Raw genomic sequence first — 20091 nt, forward strand, 5'->3', positions numbered from 1 at the left:
GTAATTGTCATTCAAAGTGTGAGAGCATCGAAAGCTGAAAATTGGTGTGGTCAAGAGGGGGGTTTAAGTGCCCAGTTGTCAAGTGGTTAAGTAAATAAACTCCAAGGATTCCCTCACTTCCTCTTTTGGCTACAGGACAGGAAGTGAAGGGAAATCTCCTCAGTGGGAGACCTATGATGAAAAAAATAAGAGAGGTTATAACCTTTTATATTCAAAATAATAGAGAAAATAAGTGTCGCCTTTAGTAATGAGCTGAGAAGTAGAGGGCTGGAAGGGGAGACTATGAGGTAAACAGAAAGTTGTGTGAAAGTGAAAGCAGAAGAAGAGGGGGGTGGGGATGTGTGCCCCCCTCCTTGCAGTGCCCCCCTGTGTATGAGGTGACACCTCACTAGCCCTGTCCTGCCATGCCAGTGACTTTCCTCCAGTGAGCGGGCTCTCCCCTCCCTGCCATGTGCCGGAGTGGGAGGTGTGTGTGCAGATGATGGAGCCGACTGGACTTCCTTGTTTAGCTTTGCCCCAGTAGCAGGCCTGGCTCCTCACCATGAAGACGGTGGGCCCGGCCCGGCTCGGCTGACATAGGAAGCGTTAGCACCGTGTGTTGTTCGCAGTGTGGACGGCTCTGGGATCTGCTATGTGACTGAACGACCATGGGCTGAGTGCGGAGCGGACACCACAGAGTCCCGGATGAAGAAGTTTCAGTCATGGCTGTGCTGAGCTCCGTCAGTGCGGATCGTTGTTAAGCCTTGTATACGGACATGAGCGGACTCGGTGCGGAGTGAGCCGCAGACAAGTGATTGGTCACTGTGAGGGGGGACTCCGGGGGACAAAGGCTTGGCATGTTCTCTCCTCTGTGCCCCCCTATGCCCGGGGGCTCTTCTCTCAGCCAACCCCCCGCCCCAGCCCTGTCCACCTCGTCCTCAGCCGCCTCCTCCGTGTCCGGACACCGCCACAGGCCCCGGGAATCGTCCGGGAAGCGGAGGAAAGAGCGGCACGGCAAAAGGAAACGGAGGCCCGAAGAGGCCACTATGGGCCTGATGGAGGAGGGAGAAGTGCCAGCTGTCCCTCGGGGAGCCCGGCACCATAGAGACAAAAAGAAGAGGCAGAGAGAACGTAGGAACCTCCTCAGGAAGGTCGGCACTCTACACAGCGCCCCGGTGGAATACGACGACGTCAGTTCGCTGTCCGAAGGCGAGCAAGGCCAGGAGTCTTCCTTCGCCCCGGCGCTAGGCCTCATCCCATCCCCGGCCTCCGATAGGTGCCCCTCGCCGCCTATGCTGCACCAGACGCCGCTGCCGCTCCTACGCCAGGCCGGGGACTCTGACCGGAGCGGCCGGAGGAAGAGGCGAAGGCAGGAGTCGGCTCCTAGGAACGATGGCCGGGGTGGAGGGAGGACCGAAGACAGGAGGAATAGGCAGGCCACGGGAAACCTGTTGCTCCCCGCCGAGCCTCTAATGCACGTTCAGCCCTGGAGGCCTCAGGAGGAGTCCGCCAAGAGGACAGAAGTCAGGGCCGCGGCCTCCCACAGGCCGAAGAGAGAGGAGGCCGCCGCGGCCTCGTACAGCAAGCAGACGCCCAAGGCCTACAGAGGGGACCGGGGCTCGTCCAGGGCCTCGCCCCAAGGGAACCATCGCAAGAAATCGGCCAGCCCGGCCCGATCACCCAGCCCTGGTTACAGTGGACACCGGCTAGGCCGCCGATCTCCCACCTATGAGAGGACAGACACTTCTCCGGGCCGCCGGAGATCTCGGAGCCCGTACAGCCCGGTCACTAGGTGAGCCCCGATCCCTCCATACAATGTTTGGGGGGCTGATTGCAGGTACTGGGGTCATCACGTGTGTCCTGCTGTCACCTGTCACCTGCTGGGAGCTTACATTGTATCTTAGGGCTCATTCACACATGGAGATTTGATTGTATTCCTTGTGGATTCACTTCTCTAAAAAAAAAAAAAAAAAGTAGGACATTTTTGCACAGTTCGGCTCATTTGGATGCACTGTTAAGCAGGATGATTGCATTTTCTTTCCTTCCACCACGGGTGGAAGGAAAGAAAATGACAAGATTCCCTCAACACAGTCAGACTCAATTCACACTTGAGCAACTCCAGAGTCCCGCGACTTTGATCTGACTTTACACACTCTATCAAAATTCACATCAAAGTAGCGTAGGCACCTTTTCAAAGTCGCATCAGTTTGTACGGATGCCATTGAACAGAATGGGCTGCAACTTGTCATGGGACTTTGATGGCACATGACAAGTCACACAAGTGTGAATGGAGCCCAAGCCCGCATTCACATTGGAGCAACTTGTCATGTGATTTGACGGGTCAAAAAGCATGACAAGTCACATCCTATTGCCAGCAATCGCACTGTTCGCTGATTTTGCTGTGCCGCATCAATTTGGAAAAGCAGTATATGCACTACTTTTTGGTGATTTGAGGTGCGTCTTGAGTAGAGGTCTTCAAAGTCGCACCCAAAGTCACACTAATATGCGGCTTTGAAATTTGTGTGACTTCAGATGAAGTTACACAATTTCAAAGCCACATTCAATGTGGAAGAGGGCTCAGTCTTAATGGGGGAATCCCTCCCGCAGCGCTAATATATCCTGTCGTCGGGGAGCCTTCCTGGCCGGCAGAACAAGAGGGTTACTAATAGCAGCTATAGCCGCCACCAAAGATCACATATAAAAAAAAATCCAACAGACTTGTTGTAATGAAGTCATCCCATGGATTGACTTGGGTACAACCAGCCTGCCCATGGGTGGATTGAATCTCTGCTGAAAGGCCCAAGATGGGATTCATTTATGGCTGGCTTTGGGGCTAATTTACATCAGCTGCTGATTTCAGTGCATCGCACTGTTCACTTGCTTTTTTTTAAACAGACTTTATTGAAATCTCACACAGACATTTCATAAAGTTCAGTTGGCCACCGCACTGTGTAAAGTGCTTGCCTCGTACTGCACTGAAAAAAGTGCTGCATGCAGTAGTGTTGTGGGTGTTTTTTTTTTTTTTGTTTTGTTTTTTGTTTTGTTTTTTTCAGCGCACACCACCCCATTGTAGCAATGTGACCTGGGCACACAGGAGACAGCATTTTGCCTTGTCATGTGGTGGGTGGCCACCACTAGCACAGTCCCAGCGCAGTCATATTGCATCTGGTATGAATATACGCTAATACATCACAATGCACTGGCACATAATGGTGTGTGTGTATATATATATATATATATATATATATATATATAAATTCTAAATTTTCTGGTGTGAATGAGCCCTAATTTTAAAATGTTTTTTTTTTTTTTTAAGGAAAGTACGCTTTAAAACTTTCCAGCTCTTCCTGGCCACCCTTTAAAGTCTACGATCTGTTTCACACAGGCTTCAGCTTTTATAAGAGCAGTGTGAACAGCAAGCTTTGACAAAGCATTTTCATAACTCAGCAAGCTTTGTTGAAACTTTTAAAGTACCATTTAGCTCCAGTTTGTAAATATTAAACACAGATCCTAATGGGTGTGTTGATTTCTGCTTTAGGCAAGCTGCTAGCAGGCTTCAGCACTCTAAAGCTTGTTGAAAGCCTACTAGCAGCTTGCCTAAAGTGGCAATCAACACTCCCATTAGGATCTGTTCAACAGTTACAAACTGGATTTGAATAGTAATTTAAAAGCTTCAACAAAGCTTGCTGAAGGCTCTGCAAATGCTTTGTCAAAGCTCGCTGTTCACACCGCTCTTATACAAGCGGAAACCCGTGTGAAACATGATTAACTTCAGATTTGCTTTTTTTAAATAGTTCATTTGGGCTAAGCTGGTCCAGATGAACTATTTCCTTTACTAATTGCTGGGGCTGCTGTCAGCGTAGTATAAACTGTATGCAGCGCTGTTTCAGTTGCCACATGGGGACTTCCATCTTCTGTTGGAACAAAAGTGAGTTGGGCTGAGGACTACTAGCAGAAGCTTTGTATTTTATTCATAAATACAAGGCTTTCCTCTGAATGGCTAAAGGGTGGAGAGGTGGGCAGATATCACAATTGATATCCACCTCAGCCAATCAGAGGTATTCCTTGATAAAATACAAGGCTACCCATGAATGCTAAAGCAGTGCCAAACTCTGTTTTGTTCCATGATCGAGAACCCTCCATACCGCTGCTGGCACAGTGTGCTGCAAACTGCATATAGCTAATGCTACATACGATTTATAGTGCTGATAGCAGCCACAGAAATTTCTTAAAGTGATACAGCTGGAATTGGGCTTTAAGTGGATTTTAATGCCAGTAGGCAGAACACACTTCTTGATCACATAATCACTGGGATTGGCTGTCAGTTTTCACATGATCAGGAGCCTGTCTTTGACAAACACTGTCACTATGCTGGAACTGCACAATGAGTGGGCTCTCGACAGAGAAAGCTCATTCCTCATTAATGCATACGTGGGCGGCGTTAAAACCCACCCTCCCTGCCACCACACATATGCATTACATGGTCAGCAAGAGGATAAGAAGGAACTTTACTCCCATCTATGCTTCCCCCCCCGTCTGCTGTTTGTCCTAAAATCTATACTCGTACACCCAGGGAATCCAGCGTTGTTTGGTGTAATACACTGCCCCATCCCCATGCTGGTTCCTGTGCTGCCATTTTCTCTTCTCATGTTATTCGGGTTGGAAGTGGTGCAGATATCTCTTTCTGGAACTTGCAGCGGACCCCCCCCCGTGACATGCCTTGGCGCATGCACAGTGTTGTGGTGATTGTCCTAAAGTTCCCTGGGATAAGTGACATGGTATATTAGGAGGCTGCAGGAAGCTGTCTGATGTCATTCTCAACCTAGGTTAGAAAGAAGAAAGTGCAGGGTCAGGCCTTGTAAAGAAAATGGTTTTCAAAATAAAACCCTCCTAAAAATAAACATCCAGTTGTGTAACAAGAAGGAAGGAGGAAAGTGGTGTAAAGTTGTTGCGGAGGGTGAAGGTCCGCTTTAAAACAATGTTCACTTATTGTCTTTGCCCTGACCTGACCAACCCCCACCTGCCCGCTTCACAGATGTATACTTACCGAGATTTGGTGGTTGCAGCCTCCTGTGATTGTTTACTTCTGGTGCTACAAGTCCTGGCGGTGCCTGTGCAGTACCGGCTCACTTACATTCGCCACCACCCTCAGGAGACAAATGTAAACAACTTCCATAGAAGTTTGTGGGGACAGTGAGGACTTGTGATGCTCTATGTAAACACACCCTGGAAATTGCAGTCATCTGATTTCAGTACAGTAAGTCTACATCTGTTGAGGGGGAGGGTGGGATTGGTTAGGTTGGAGCATAAAAGATAAGTGCGTTTTATTTAAAAGGACAGATATCCTGTAAACTTCAGGTAGAGTCAAGAATGGTTAGAACCCTCACAAGGTTCTCACTTCCTAATTTGTATACACAAGAGGAAGTGAAAAGAAATCTCTGCAAAGTCGGGGTACATTTCTTCTCTTTTTTTTTAGATGTAACTGGAAACAATTTTCCCATTGGAAGATTCCTCACCTTCAGTTCTGTGACAACCTTTTACATTTTGTTTCCCATTGCTTTCTGCTCTGAAGACAGTGATCACAAGGTCAAATATAAAAGTTGATACTCTCCAGCTGGTACACAGACAGTAATAATAACTCAGCAGCTCTGAGTTTCTATCCTTTTGCTACTCTATCCAAAATGAAAATATCATTTTTGGCTCTGCATGCACTTTACTGTCATTTTATTATCGAATAGCTCTTGATGACATCATGTTTGTTAAGCTGTCACCTGCTTTGCAGTAGTGATGTCATGTTTTGTAAATGTAGAACCCCATTTCTAACAGCAGATATTGCTGCCCAAATTGTCAGAATAACATTTTAGTAAATAAATACAGCTTTATTTAAAGCAGACCTCATGCAGGAATAATTATTTTCACCATTCCAACCCTCCCTACTCCTGAAAGTCCCCTGCATTTAGCCATTTTCTTATTCTCACGTTCAACTTGCCCCCGCCTCAATTTTTGCCTAGTCACGAACGACATAAATCTTGCCCTGCAGCCTCCTGGGATATATGTCCCATACTCCAGGAGGCATTGACTGAGGCACCACAAGCCATTGAAAGATGGACCTGGTGGCACATTGTTGGGGAAGACTGCAAGCATCCAGAAGGGACAGCTGTCTCCCATTGAAATGAGAAATGAAGATGACACCTCAGGGCCTGTTATTCAGAACAACCCTGGATTTACTGGGTGTATTATGTTTATGGAGAATAATTCAGCAAATAAGGTAAGTGGAGACTGAAACAACTTGCAGTGCAGCAGAGGATCTGTTACTGGAGGAGAAGACTTTGACAGTTGAGGTACCTGGGCTCCCCCCTAACTTTTTTATTTTTTTTTCCCCAAAATTCATCATGTTTACTGTTCTCAACTGGCATTGAGATCCCTAACTTGACAACATTTAGTTTGCTCTGTGCATAAAAAAAACTGCCATTTTTTTTTTCATAAAATACTGTTTTTAGCATTGCCACTTAGTTTATACTGCAGCGTTGCTTGTATTTTCTAGCAAGTGCATGTGTTATCACTTGATAATAGAAAATGCCTGAACCAGGACCTTGATTTTAGTAAGATCAAAAGATCTGGATTATAAGTGGCATGTTAGCACAATTTGCGTGCCACTTTTTTGCAGATCATGTTTCCAAGTGTCAGTTCAAACAACTGTTAGGAGTAATGTCAGTAGCATAAGTTTAACCACTTTAGCTCCAGGAGGTTTACCCCCTTAATGACCAGGCCATGTTTTGTGATACGACACTGCGTTACTTTACCTGACAATTGCGCAGTCGTGCAATACTGTACTCAAAATGTGTGTCCTTTTCTTTCCCCACAAATAGAGCTTTATTTTGTTGGTATATGATCACCCCCTTTTGGATTTTATTTTTTGGATTTTATTTTTTGCGCTATAAACAAAAAAAGCTGACAATTTTGAAAAATAAAAAATATTCGAAATAACACGGTTTAGGAGATATTTACCGCTATCTATGGCGCATTCCCCCGTAGACAGCGGTGTGCGGGCGCACTGTCGCTATGCATAGTAGCCCATTATGCTTTACCTTTGCAGGGAGACGGGTTTACTTCCTCTAACTTTCTGCTGTAAAACACATTCAGTAAAAAAAAGAATTTCTTCATCAATTTAGGCCAATATGTATTCTGCTACATATTTTTGGTAAAAAAAAAAATCCCAATAAGCATATACTGATTGGTTAGCACAAAAGTTATAGTGTCTACAAACTAGGGGAGAGTTTTATGGAATTTTTTTTTTTAATACTAGTAATGGCAGTGATCAGCGTAAAGGAACTTGCATGGTTCAAGAACATTGCATTTTTGGTATACAAGATGTTAACACTGTGGCCTATCAATTTAAGGCACAAAATAGGAAAAAAAAAAGGAAAAAGGAAACAGCTTTGGCATCTAAGTATAGTGTTGGTGGCTTGTAGCCATGCATGTATTTTAGACACCACGTGTTGTTCCTTTTTGCTTTGTGAGGAGAATCAAACTTAAATATATATATATATTTTTTTATCACGTTGGCAACAGTATTTACTTTGTATTCTTTCTTTTTTTTTTCGATAGGAGGTCTGCAAGGTCAAGGAGCAGAAGTCCTTATAAGTCTCGACGCTCTCGTTCACGAAGTAGACATAGGGTGTCAAGATCGAGAAGCAGACAGTCTAGCATCTCCCCAAGCACCTTGACGCTGAAGAGCAGCCTGGCTGCAGAGATGAACAAAAACAAGAAAGCCAGGGAAGCAGAGGCTGCTAGAGCATTAGCAAAAGCTTCCAGCACCTCCACCCCTACTAAGGGACAGCCAGAGGCTGCCAGCAACTCCCAACAAGCAAATCATGCCAAGGAGCAAAAGAAAACAAAAATAGACAATGCCCCTGCCCCCTCCCCTTCCCCTTCTGTCAAAAGTGACAAAACTAAGGTGAAAACCTTGACTCCAGCACTAACTGTGGATAATAGTGTACAAGCTGATAAATCAGCCAAGGCAAGTGGAAAGGTGAAGAAGATGGACACTGTGAAAGAGGAGGCATCTATTCCGAAAGAGAAAAGCAAAGCACATAAAAGTGTATCAACTGGCTCTGAGAAGACTAAAAGTTCAGGAATGTCGCCAGCAGTACCTTTATCTCTACCTCTTCCGACCGCCCTCTCTAGTGATGCAAATAGGTAAGCAATAAATATCACCTTTTTTAAATGAATTTCATTGTTTATCATATATATATATATATATATTTGTTTCTTCTTGATATGCAATCCTTCCATAATGACATAGTATGGGTTCCCAGTAAAGGATTTTAACTGGTTAGAATTTTTATTTTTTTTTCCCCTCAAAAGGGCAACTTAATGCGCTTAACACTTACCTTTCTCCTCTCACAAATCCAGCGCTGTCCCAGCTGCAGCACCATTCCTCTAATTCCTGGTCTCACAGGAGACACAAGCAGCGGCAAGGGCCATAGGCTCCTTCTGCTGTCAGTCAAACTCCTGCAAGGAGGGAGCGCGGGGGCGGGGGGGGGGGCTGACTTTCCAGTGCTATATGTATGTGTATGGATGCACACAGCCAATGTCGGGAGCATGCCTGCACGAGTCACCCCTTAGCATACAGTTTGCTCAGCTGAGGGGGGCACCTAGAGGAAAGAGGAGCAGAGAGCAGCGGTGAGGGGACTTTAGAAGTGCAGGGAAGTATAACCTTTTTTGTTTTAATGCAAAAAAAAAATCCTTTAGTATCCCTTTAACAGACTAGACCATTGAGGCCTTTAGTCTTGAATTGGAACATCCGGCAACAAATATTGTTTCAGGTAGAGTAGAAAAGTTTGATTCCCGGTCTGTCTTGCTGTTGGGGAGATTTCCCCTCGCTTTCTGTTAAGGCAGTGGTACAGAAAATAAACAGAGATCTTCTCTGATTCTTATTGCTTTCTGTATATCTCGAAGGAGATTTTTACGCTCATATCCTGCCCCAGTGATAATTGTTTTCCCAACTTAAAGTGGAGCCCCACCCAAAAGGAAGTACCGCTTGTTTGCACCCCCCCCCCCTCATTTGCCATATGGCACTTTTTGGGGGAGATGGGGCAGCGGGTACCTGGTTTTGACAGGTACCCATTCTCACTTCTGGGTAAGATCAACATTTCTGGCCCCTCCTGCTTTCCCCACCCCAGCCACAGCTGCCTTCTAGGACACACACAAGTCCCAGAAGTAAGCGGGACCATTCAGAAAGAGCAGTGCGACTCGCGAATGCACAGTAGGAAACCGGCTGTGAAGCTGAAGGCTTCACTGATTATTTCCCTTACTTACAATGCTGGTGCCGACATTGCGGGATCCCTGGATTAGTAAGTGCCCTTATATAATGTGCTGACATTTATTTATTTTATAGACTGGAGCTCCTCTTTAATTATAAAGGATTTAAGCAAAGCTATACAATATTAAAATTCCATACAAGGGTGTTTGGAAGGCCCTGCTTGTGAGAGCTTACAAATAAAGTCTTTAACAGCTTAAATGGCGCCCGCGTCCTTGGATTTGATTGACTGCAGCAGGAGCCAGTGGCTGCGCTGCTATCAGTTTATCCAATCAAGAGTCGGGACCCCGTGCAAAGAGGGAGAGCGCCTCTCCGTCGAGGAAATTTACGGATGTCAGGTGAGTAAAGAGGGGGGGGGGGGTCTGGGGGGCCGGTCACTGGCAGAAGTTTTTTCACCTTAAAGCATAGGGTGCATTAAAGTGGTTGTAAACCCTCCCACATAACTTTTTGCTCATGTTAATCAGCAGTGAATACAGTGCTAATCGCTATGTGTAGATGTCACTATACCTTCTCTGTTTACTTGTAATCTGTCCCGTTTTATTTAATGACGATGCTTGCGCATCTTCTCCCTGATTAACGCATGCTCTTTGTGCTGTCAGTCCATTAATAAGTATGCCATGTCCGTCATTTCCCCTCTCTGTAGCACTGCGCCGAGATACCATGAGATTTTAGTCCCATTTAGAAGTGCCTGATACCTATGTAACCTTAATCCTCAAAAGGTCTTCTATGATAGGCGGGACATGGTTGCCATAGCAATCCCAGGGCTAGAATGAGGCTTGGCTAAGGAAGAATGGTGCATGTGCGAGATAACAGCTAGGAATAGAAAAGAGGGCGGAAGTATATTACAATGCAGACTTGGAAAATCACACTTAAAATGGAGCTGACTTATACCAGGAAGCACGGGTTTTAAAACTGCTGCAGAAAAGTAAGAAACACGCAAATGGGGGTTATTATACTGTAGAATGTGTTGTAATACTTTTATACTGTGTGTTTTTTTTGTTTTTTTTTATTATTATTATTATTTTTTAAATGGCATCTGAGGGGCAGAGTTTACTTACTCTTTAAGGTGAAAAAACCCCAGGGCTCACAACACCTTTTTAATTAAGCTCTGGAAGTTTTTAACCCCTTCAGGATCAGTCCATTTTTTACTATTCGACACTGTGCTTACAATTGTGCGGTCATGCAACGCTGTACTCAAATAAAATTTCTTTATCGTACATCACAGGACACAGAATCATAGTAGTTACTATGTGACTTATATAGACCACTTTTTAGGTGATGTACACTGGCACACCCTAAGACAGGAAGTTGACTCCTTATATAACCTCTGTTTTTGGCCAGTGTCTTAGGTGTTGATCACGAGTAAAGATGTGCTTTGCTGAGCTCCACTGGAATAATCCTTTGCTGGGGCAAGCTATACAGCCGGATCCATTCAAAGTTTATTTTCATGCCGAATTGAATGGTACCTGGGCTTCGTGTCAGAAGAAACGAGGTTTAGTCTGTAACGCTTCTGTTCCCCAGGATGCAGTGCTTTGGTTTTTTCAGCCACAAAGCTTCCTGGCGGGGTGCTATATGGGTCCAAGGGTGTGGGGCCCCGGTCCTTGAAGGTTTTTTTTTAACGGAGCCCGCCATGAGGGGTGAAGATTGACTCTGTCTGTTTTTACCACAGAATCCCTGCAGCAGGATAAGGTAAGTGGAGATTCCTAAGGAATTTTACATTTTCTTACGGATTTCTCCTTTTAAAAGTAAATCATGTCATGCCTAAAGTCACCACTGGGGGCTGTTTTGAGCACATACCGTGTTCCTGCTTCCATACCTTGCTGCAGGCTTCCTCCGGCTAAGTAGTCCCAAGCCTCGGTAAGATGTTGGAGGGGGGATTTTTTTTCTTAAAATAACCCCCACCTGGGCAGAAGCTCTCCCCTCTCCCAGAATAGGCAGGGGGAGCCCAAAACGATTGGCGGATGCCACTCCACTCTTTCACCAAAGTTGTGAGAGCAGCAGAATAGGAGGGAATGCATAAATCAGTGAAAAATTTATTCCACGGGACGACCAACGCATCCGTTCCGCATGTTAGCGGATCCTACTCTCTCCGGGTCTGGTATTCCATCCTACCTTACAAACGTTAAATTTAACGGTTTGGCTATTGAGACCCACATTCTGAAGAAGCGTGGGGTGTCAGGTTCAGTGTTATCTACCTTGATTAATGCAAGGAAGCCAGCCTAGTCTACAATCTTATATTATAGAGTCTGGAAGGGATATGTTTCCTGGTGTGAATTCTGGGGTTAGCATCCCAGAAAGTATGTTATAGGAAGAATCTTTGCCGTTCTACAAATGGGGTTAGAAATGAACCTGGCCTTGAGTACTATCAAAGGCCAGGTCTCGGCCTTATCGGCATTGTTTTAACCACTTGCTTCTCATTCTTTGGTCCGTAGCTTTATACAGGGGGTAATGCGGATTTAACCAACGGTTAGATAACCCCTGAACCTTTGGGACTTGGATTTCGTTCTGTTGGCATTACAGAAACAGCCTTTTGAGCCAATACAACATATTCCCTTGGTCCTTTTGACAAGGAAGCTAGTTTTTCTGGTAGCCATATCTTCTGCAAGAAGGGTATCAGAGTTGGCTGCTGTTTCTTGTAAAGAGCCATATTTAATTATTCACAAGGATAGGGTAGTATTGTGTCCTCATTCTAACTTTCTACAGAAGGTAGTGTCAGGTTTTCATCTATACCAGGTTATTGTTCTACCTTCGATTTTTCCAGAACCCTGTTCTAAGGAAGAAAAGTCGCTATATTCTCTTGATGTGGTGAGAGCAGTCAAAACCTACTTGAAGGCGACTGCTCAGATTTGAAAAAAGGATGTTTTGTTTGTGTTGCCTGAAGGCCCTAAAAGAGGACAGGCAGCATCGAATTCTACAATTTCTAAGTGGATTCAGCAAATAATTGTTCAAGCTTATGGTTTGAAGAGGAAGATTCCACCTTTTCAAATCAAAGCATACTCCACCAGGGCTGTTAGTGCTTCGTGGGCAGTGCATCATCAAGCCTCCATGGCTCAAATCTGCAAGGCAGCAACTTGGTCTCGGCATGAGGCATATCGCCTTTGGGCGCAGTGTGCTGCAGGTAGCAGTATAGGTCCCCTGGTCTGATGGTGCCCTACTTTTGTTGTATCTCCCTCCCCTCAGTTGGCATTGCTGTAAGACATTCCACATAGTAACTACTATGGCTCTGTGTCCCATGATGTACGATAAAGAAAATAGGATTTTTAAAATGGCTTACTTGTAAAATCCTTTCCTTTTTTGTACATCACGGGACACAGAGGTCCCTCCCCTATTTTTTGATACACGAATATAGCTTTGCTACAAAAACTTAGATACTCCCAGTAATGAGAGGTGTTTATTTAGGGAGTGAACTTCTTGTCTTGGGGTGTGCCAATGTTTATATACTTTTTTTTTTCACATAAATAGAGCTTTCTTTTGGTGGTATTTAATCACCACTGGATTATTTTATTATATAAGTGAAATAAGACCAACAATTTTGAAAGGAAAAAAACCCCAATATTTTTTACTTATAAAACGTATAAGAACATGAAGTTAAGCAAGCTGCGGGAGGCAGTGGAGGACAGAAGAGCCTGGTGCTCTATGGTCCATGAGGTCACGAAGAGTTGGACACGACTGAACAACAATACATATCCAATAATGTAAAATGCTAAATAAAATTTTCTTCATAATTTTAGCCAAGATATTTTGTTGCAATAATCCCAATAAGTGTATATTGATTGGTTTGCGTGAAAGTTCTAGCATCTGAAAACTATGGTATATATACTGGAATTGTTTTTTTTTTTTTTTTTTTTTTTTTTTTTTTTTATATACTAATGACACTGGTTGTGAAGAGGTTAACATTTACAGTGCCTTGCGAAAGTATTCGGCCCCCTTGAACTTTTCAACCTTTTGCCACATTTCAGGCTTCAAACCTAAAGATATAAAATTTTAATTTTTTGTGAAGAATCACCAACAAGTGGGACACAATTGTGAAGTGGAACGAAATCTATTGGATAATTTAAACTTTTTTAGCAAATAAAAAAACTGAAAAGTGGTGTGCGAAAAATTATTCGGCCCCTTTACTTTCAGTGCAGCAAACTCACTCCAGATGTTCAGCAAGGATCTCTGAATGATCCAATGTTGTCCTAAATGACTGATGGTGATAAATAGAATCCACCTGTGTGTAATCAAGTCTCTGTATAAATGCACCTGCTCTGTGATAGTCTCAGGGTTCTGTTGAAAGCGCAGAGAGCATCATGAAGACCAAGGAACACATCAGGCAGGTCCGTAATACTGTTGTGGAGAAGTTTAAAGCTGGATTTGGATACAAAAAGATTTCCCAAGCTTTAAACATCCCAAGGAGCACTGTGCAAGCGATCATTTTGAAATGGAGGAGTATCAGACCACTGCAAATCTACCAAGACCTGGCCCTCCCTCTAAACTTTCAGCTCAGACAAGGAGAAGACTGATCAGAGATGCAGCCAAGAGGCCCATGATCACTCTGGATGAACTGCAGAGAACTACAGCTGAGGTGGGAGAGTCCGTCCATAGGAGAACAATCAGTCGTACACTGCACAAATCTGGCCTTTATAGAAGAGTGGCAAGAAGAAAGCCATTTCTCAAAGATATCCATAAAAAGTCTCGTCTAACGTTTGCCACAAGCCACCTGGGAGACACACCAAACATGTGGAAGAAGGTGCCCTGGTCAGATGAAACCAAAATCCAACTTTTTGCCCACAATGCAAAACGATATGTTTGGCGTAAAAGCAACACAGCTCATCACCCTCAACACACCATCCCCACTGTCAAACATGGTGGTGGCAGCATCATGGTTTGGGCCTGCTTTTCTTTAGCAGGGACAGGGAAGATGGTTAAAATTGAGGGGAAGATGGATGCAGCCAAATACAGGACCATTCTGGATGAAAACCTGTTGGAGTCTGCAAAAGACCTGAAACTGGGACGGAGATTTATCTTCCAACAAGACAATGATCCCAAACATACAGCAAAATCTACAAATAATGGTTCACAAATAAACGTATCCAGGTGTTAGAATGGCCAAGTCAAAGTCCAGACCTGAATCCAATCGAGAATCTGTGGAAAGAGATGAAAACTGCTGTTCACAAACGCTTTCCATCCAACCTCACTGAGCTCTAGCTGTTTTGCAAGGAAGAATGGGCAAGAATTTCAGTCTCTCGATGTGCAAAACTGATAGAGACATACCCCAAGCGACTTGCAGCTGTAATCGCAGCAAAAGGTGGCTCTACAAAGTATTAACGCAAGGGGGCCGAATAATTTTGCACGCCCCACTTTTCATTTGTTTATTAGTTTAAAAAGTTTCAAAAATCCAATAGATTTCGTTCCACTTCACAATTGTGTCCCACTTGTTGGTGATTCTTCACAAAAAATGAAAAAATTATATCTTTATGTTTGAAGCCTGAAATGTGGCAAAAGGTTGGAAAGGGGGCCGAATACTTTCGCAAGGCACTGTAGGGGCCATCAAAGGGTAGCAGTGTGACGTTTTTTACTCCCAGCTTTGCAGGGAGAGAAAAAAACCAGCACAATCGCTGCTGTTTGTAGAGAGTTCTCTTCTGTCATTCACTCAGCCAATCAGTGGATATTAGCCAGGACCCAGCTTAGTAAATTGAACCTAGTGAATCACAAAAAGATGGGTTTGTGGGCTTGTGGGCATGTGTGGAGCATCACACCATATTGTTCATCTTTGATGCTGTTTTGAGTCTGTTTTTGAGTCTGAGAAGAACAAAAAAAAATACTTGCCCTATAGATCATCATCCTTCGCAGTCAGAGCTGAAAACAATGTTGTTTATGGCAAAAAAAACATTTTTAAGCACCGCCCCACGTACATTTGCTGCAGCAGGGTGGCCCTTAAGTGCAAAATCAGGTACCTGTACGTGATCGCTGTTGTCTCTGTGATTGGACCCGCCAATCATTCAGATGAGAAACAACAGCGGATAAACAAAGCAGACCGCTGTTCTGTGAGGGGGGAAAATGGAGACTTTGTGTTTCTGCTATTTCCCCCACAGTTAAAAAGCACTCCCTAGGCACACACGTAGCCCTTTGATCACCCCAATGTTAACCCCTTCCCTACCAGTGTCATTTATACGGTGACAGTGCATTTTTATTTTTTATTTTTTTAGCACTGGTCCCCAAAAAGTGTCACTTAGTGTCAGATTTGTCCGCCCCGCAATGTTGCAGGCCTGCTTAAAATCGCTGATCTCTGCCATTACTAGTAAAAACAATTAAAAAATGAAAAGTCCATAAGTCTATCCCATAGTTTGGTTTTCGCAAAAGTTATAGGGTCTACAATCAATATATGCTTATTGGGATTTTTTTTTTTTAACCAAAAATATGTAGCAGAATACATAATGGCCTAAACTGATGAAGACATTTTATATATATTTTTTTTTTAAATTGGATGTGTTTTATAGCAGAAAGTAATTTTTTCAAAATTGTTTATAGCGCAACAAATAAAAATCGCAGAGGTGATTAAATACCATCAAAATACAGATCTATTTGTGGGGAAAAAGAGACCTAAATTTTTTTTTTGGGGTAAAGTGTCCTATGACTGCTTAATTGTTAAAGAAACGCAGTGCAATATAGCAAAAATTGGCCTGGTCAGGAAAGGGGTAAAACCTTCCATAGCTGAAGTGGTTAAAGTTTAGTGCACCTGCATCATTATAGAAATTGCAGCCTGTACGAGAACCGCTCAAGTGCAGAGCAGTTCCCAGTGTGGGAGTGATTTCCAGTACATGCGGCATGACATTAGGATTAATGACACCCGCACACATCTCTTGCGGGTTTCTGCAGCGGCAATTACCTACACAGATTTGTACCTTGAATATAGAACCTCCACCACAGAGGTATTCTCTGAACCCACATGTACAAAATGTAAATGGGGACATATGAAAACGTTACTCTAAATGCTGTGGCACTCCCTAAGGGCTCTTTCAAACGGGGCGGATCTATGATGATCTGCCCCTTGGATATCCGCTTGCTCAGCAGGGATTGCTCCGTCGATCCCCGCTGAGCAGGAAGGTGACAGGTCCCTCTCTGCACCCTGACTGATGAAAAAGTAGGTTTTCCCCTGTCACACTTTTTTTTTTTTTCTATCGGAGCGGGTCGGATGTCAGCGACATGTCACCACTGAAATCCGTCGCTCCAAAGAGGTCTATGGAGCATCCGTTCAGGTCTGCCTGAAAAACTGACAGGCGGACCTGAACGGATTGGTCGTGTGAACGAGCCCTAAAGCTGCACAACTTGGTGAAATATCCCTGGTACTTTTAGGACTGGTGTTTTTCACTTCATTTTCTGAAGATCCAGTGGTCTTTATTCTGCCATGATGTAACAAAGGACAGTCAGTTGACATAACTCAAGCACTATTGTTGTTGTTAAGCTAATATTTGAAACCAAAAATTTCCCCACCCGTAAGAAATGACTAATCGAAAAATAATTTTATATGTCCGCAATCCCTATGATGTAGACAAAAAAAAAAACATGGACTGGTTGATATTGGGTGAGTTATGTGGAGTTGTTACAGTCAACTGATTCTGCTTCATCTGGGGTTATTTTCTATTTGGTATGTGACCCACAAATTGGGCTAAGTTGCTAATGAACTCCTTCTTCTTCTTCTTCTTCTTCTTCTTCTTCTTCTTCTTCTTCTTCTTCTTCTTCCTCTTCCTCTTCCTCTTCCTCTTCCTCTTCCTCTTCCTCTTCCTCTTCCTCTTCCTCTTCCTCTTCCTCTTCCTCTTCCTCCTCTTCTTCCTCTTCTTCCTCTTCTTCCTCTTCTTCCTCTTCTTCCTCTTCTTCCTCTTCTTCCTCTTCTTCCTCCTCCTCCTGAACCCTCCCCCCAAAAAAAAACACCTCTCTCGCAAAACACCCTTAACTCGCCTAAGATTAACCAGTCCATGTTTTTGTTTGTCTACATCATAGGAATTGCCCTATACGGACATTTAAAAATAGTTTTTCGATTAGTCACTTCTTATGGGTGGGGAAATCTTTGGTTTCAAATATTAACTTAAGAACAACAATAGTGCTTGAGTTATGTCAACTGACTGTCCTTTGTCACTGTCCTTAAAGCAACACAGAACATATAAGGAGGGTCAAAGGAAAGATGATTTAATTAGGACCAACCGCGGTATTACAAAATGTGAAAAAAAAACACAGAGCGATGTCGAACTGACTTGCAACAACGAGGCTTGGTATGGATCGCGCATGTGGTGGTAGAGCAGATGAAAAGCTGTCAGCAGGCTGTAGTCATGACAAAGTGTTTTGGGCGTGGTCCTTTATCAAATTATTATTATTATTATTATACACGATTTATATAATGCCAACAGTTTGCGCAGCGTTTTACAATGTATAGGGGGACAACACAATTACAGTGCAATACAAAAGGTACAGGCGGGCCCTGCTCGTAGAGCTTACATTCTAAAGGGAGGGGGCGGTGGTACAAAAGGTAATGGCTGCAGAGAACGTTTTGATGGGGGTGGCTCGGGGACAGTTGTGGGTGTGGGATAGGCTTCCCTGAATAAATGAGTTTTCAGGGATCTCCTAAAGGTGGACAGGGGGGTAGGGGCTGATTGGGCAGACTGGGGCAGGGATTTCCAGAGGATGGGAGAGGCTCTAGAGAAGTCTTGAAGATGAGCATGAGAGGAGGTAACAAGGGAGCTAGAAAGCAAGAGGTCCTGGGAGGAGCGGTGGGGACGATTTGGGCGATAAAGAGCCACGCCACGCATTGTCATGACTCCAGCCTGCTGACAGCTTTTCATATGCTCTACCACCTTCTATCCCTCCCAAGCCTCATTGTGGTGAGTCGGTTCAACATCGCTCTACTTTGGTGAAGTAACATCCAGCAATCCACCCGACCACACCAGCTGCACCATCTGGCGGTTTGTAATCCTATGTCAAGTCTATTAGGGGCGTCTCCACATCCCCCAGCCCTCATCACTGCTGAGGTTTTGGTGACATGAGGTTCAAAATCAAGCATGATGTTTAACATTGATGGACTGTCAGCCATATGTTAACCCTTTGATTTTACAATAAATCTTTTTATCACAAAATTAGACCTTTTATGACTTTTCTGAGGTATGCTTTGAGTGGTTTGTAGTAGCCATTACCCTCCCAACCCCATCCCAAGCGCTGGATTTAGAGGCATCTTTTGTTTGTTCTTCTACAAGACTGCTATATAGCGATGATGAGAAAATGTATTTAGCAGTTTGTATTTACTAAAATAATTGCATTTCCATGTTCTGTGTACAGTGGGAGACCAGATATAGTGTATGCAGGGTCCTGGGTTTAGTGAATGCAGGGTCCTGGGTTTAGTAACGCTTTAAGGTTCAGTCAAATAACAGAAGCAGTAAACCTGTGGTTTGGAAACACACTAACAAGAAGCTTTGTGGTACCAAACCTGGACATTGTGTAAATAAACTTTTACTTTACATACCTCAGCATGCTATCTCAACTTTGAGCTGTGAATTACAATGCATCCAGAAAGTATTCACAGAGCTTCACTTTTTCTACATTTTGTTATGTTACAGCCTTTTACCAAAATGGAATTCAATTCATGATTTTTTTTTTCCTCAAAATTATACAAACTGTACCCCATAATGACAACGTGAAATAAGTTTGTTTGAGATCTTTGCAAATATATATATAAAAAAATCACGTACATACTTTCCGGATGCACTGTAAGGTTACCTGATGAGTTTACTTCCTCTTTCATTCCCTGCAAAGGCAAAGCATAATGGACTACTATGCATCGTGTAGTAGCCCATTATGTGTCACTTACCTGACACAGGAACCTGCGAAGTCACCGCTGTCCCCTGTAGTCCAGCGCATCCATCTTCTCGGTGGGGTCTCGCAGCTCCGCCGCTGTCATTCAGCGAAGCCGCGATGATGTCACTGCCGTGCATGCGCACGGGAGCTGACACGCGCGGCAGCTCCAATGTTGGAAATGCCGCGCTCAGTGCGCCTGCGCGCCGCTGTCTACGGCGCATGCGCCGTAGACAGCGGTGCCTGTCTTCGGGCAAATATCTCCTAAACCGTATAGGTTTAGGAGATATTTCTTGGACCTACAGGTAAGCCTTAATCTAGGCTTACCTGTAGGCCAAAGTGGTTTGTAAGGGCTTACAACCACTTTAACCCCTGTAGAATATAAAAGCTATTAATATTTGAAGACATTTTACCATCTCTTTTAAGTTACAACCACCATTACTCTTACTATGTAGCTACAGCAAGGTCTTGTTCACACAGGCTCACTGAAAGGACACCCGTATGGGAAGCAATTTTAACAAATGTGCTGGTGTGCATGCATCCTAAAAATTGAATTAAAGCTACGTTCATATAGGCGATTAGCACAGACTGTGCGAATTCCATTGGGAAGAATCTGCCAATACAAAGCAATGACAGGCTGGTAGAAAATGCAGGTATAAGTCTGTTTGCACAGCAAGCCATTAACTATGGACAGCTGCAAACTGTAAGGGATAGCTGCAGTCACCATGAGCCTGTCATTGCTTTGTATGGGCTGGGCAGCCACAGCTCTTCACACGCGCACACACACCTGTCATTTCAGCCCCAGGAATCAGCACATTCTTGCCACTGATATTTACAGTGTGTGCTAATCGCCCAGGTAAGCGCATCCTTATGGCCCGTACACACGATCCAAAAATCAAACAAAAAATATCCCCTTTGACGCAATCGTACGATAATCAGATAGTTAGTACAGAGCTTTCGAGAGCCGA

At 44.0% G+C, this 20091-nt stretch overlaps 1 protein-coding gene across 1 annotated transcript in view; it reads left to right on the forward strand.

Annotated features, from left to right (window-relative positions):
- The first annotated feature begins 373 nt into the window (after positions 1 to 373).
- Positions 374 to 20091, forward strand: part of CDK13 (cyclin dependent kinase 13) — a 60113-nt gene continuing 40395 nt past the window's right edge. The window contains exons 1-2 of the mRNA XM_077491675.1: positions 374 to 1771; positions 7588 to 8178. Of these exons, the coding sequence (XP_077347801.1) occupies positions 837 to 1771; positions 7588 to 8178 (1526 nt within the window). The 5' untranslated portion in view covers positions 374 to 836. The remainder of the gene's footprint in view (positions 1772 to 7587; positions 8179 to 20091) is intronic.

Source organism: Lithobates pipiens, unplaced genomic scaffold (genome assembly GCF_037356315.1).
Source record: "Lithobates pipiens isolate NorthernLeopardFrog02 unplaced genomic scaffold, aLitPip1_a1.2 Scaffold_19, whole genome shotgun sequence".
In the NCBI taxonomy this organism is placed as follows: domain Eukaryota; kingdom Metazoa; phylum Chordata; class Amphibia; order Anura; family Ranidae; genus Lithobates; species Lithobates pipiens.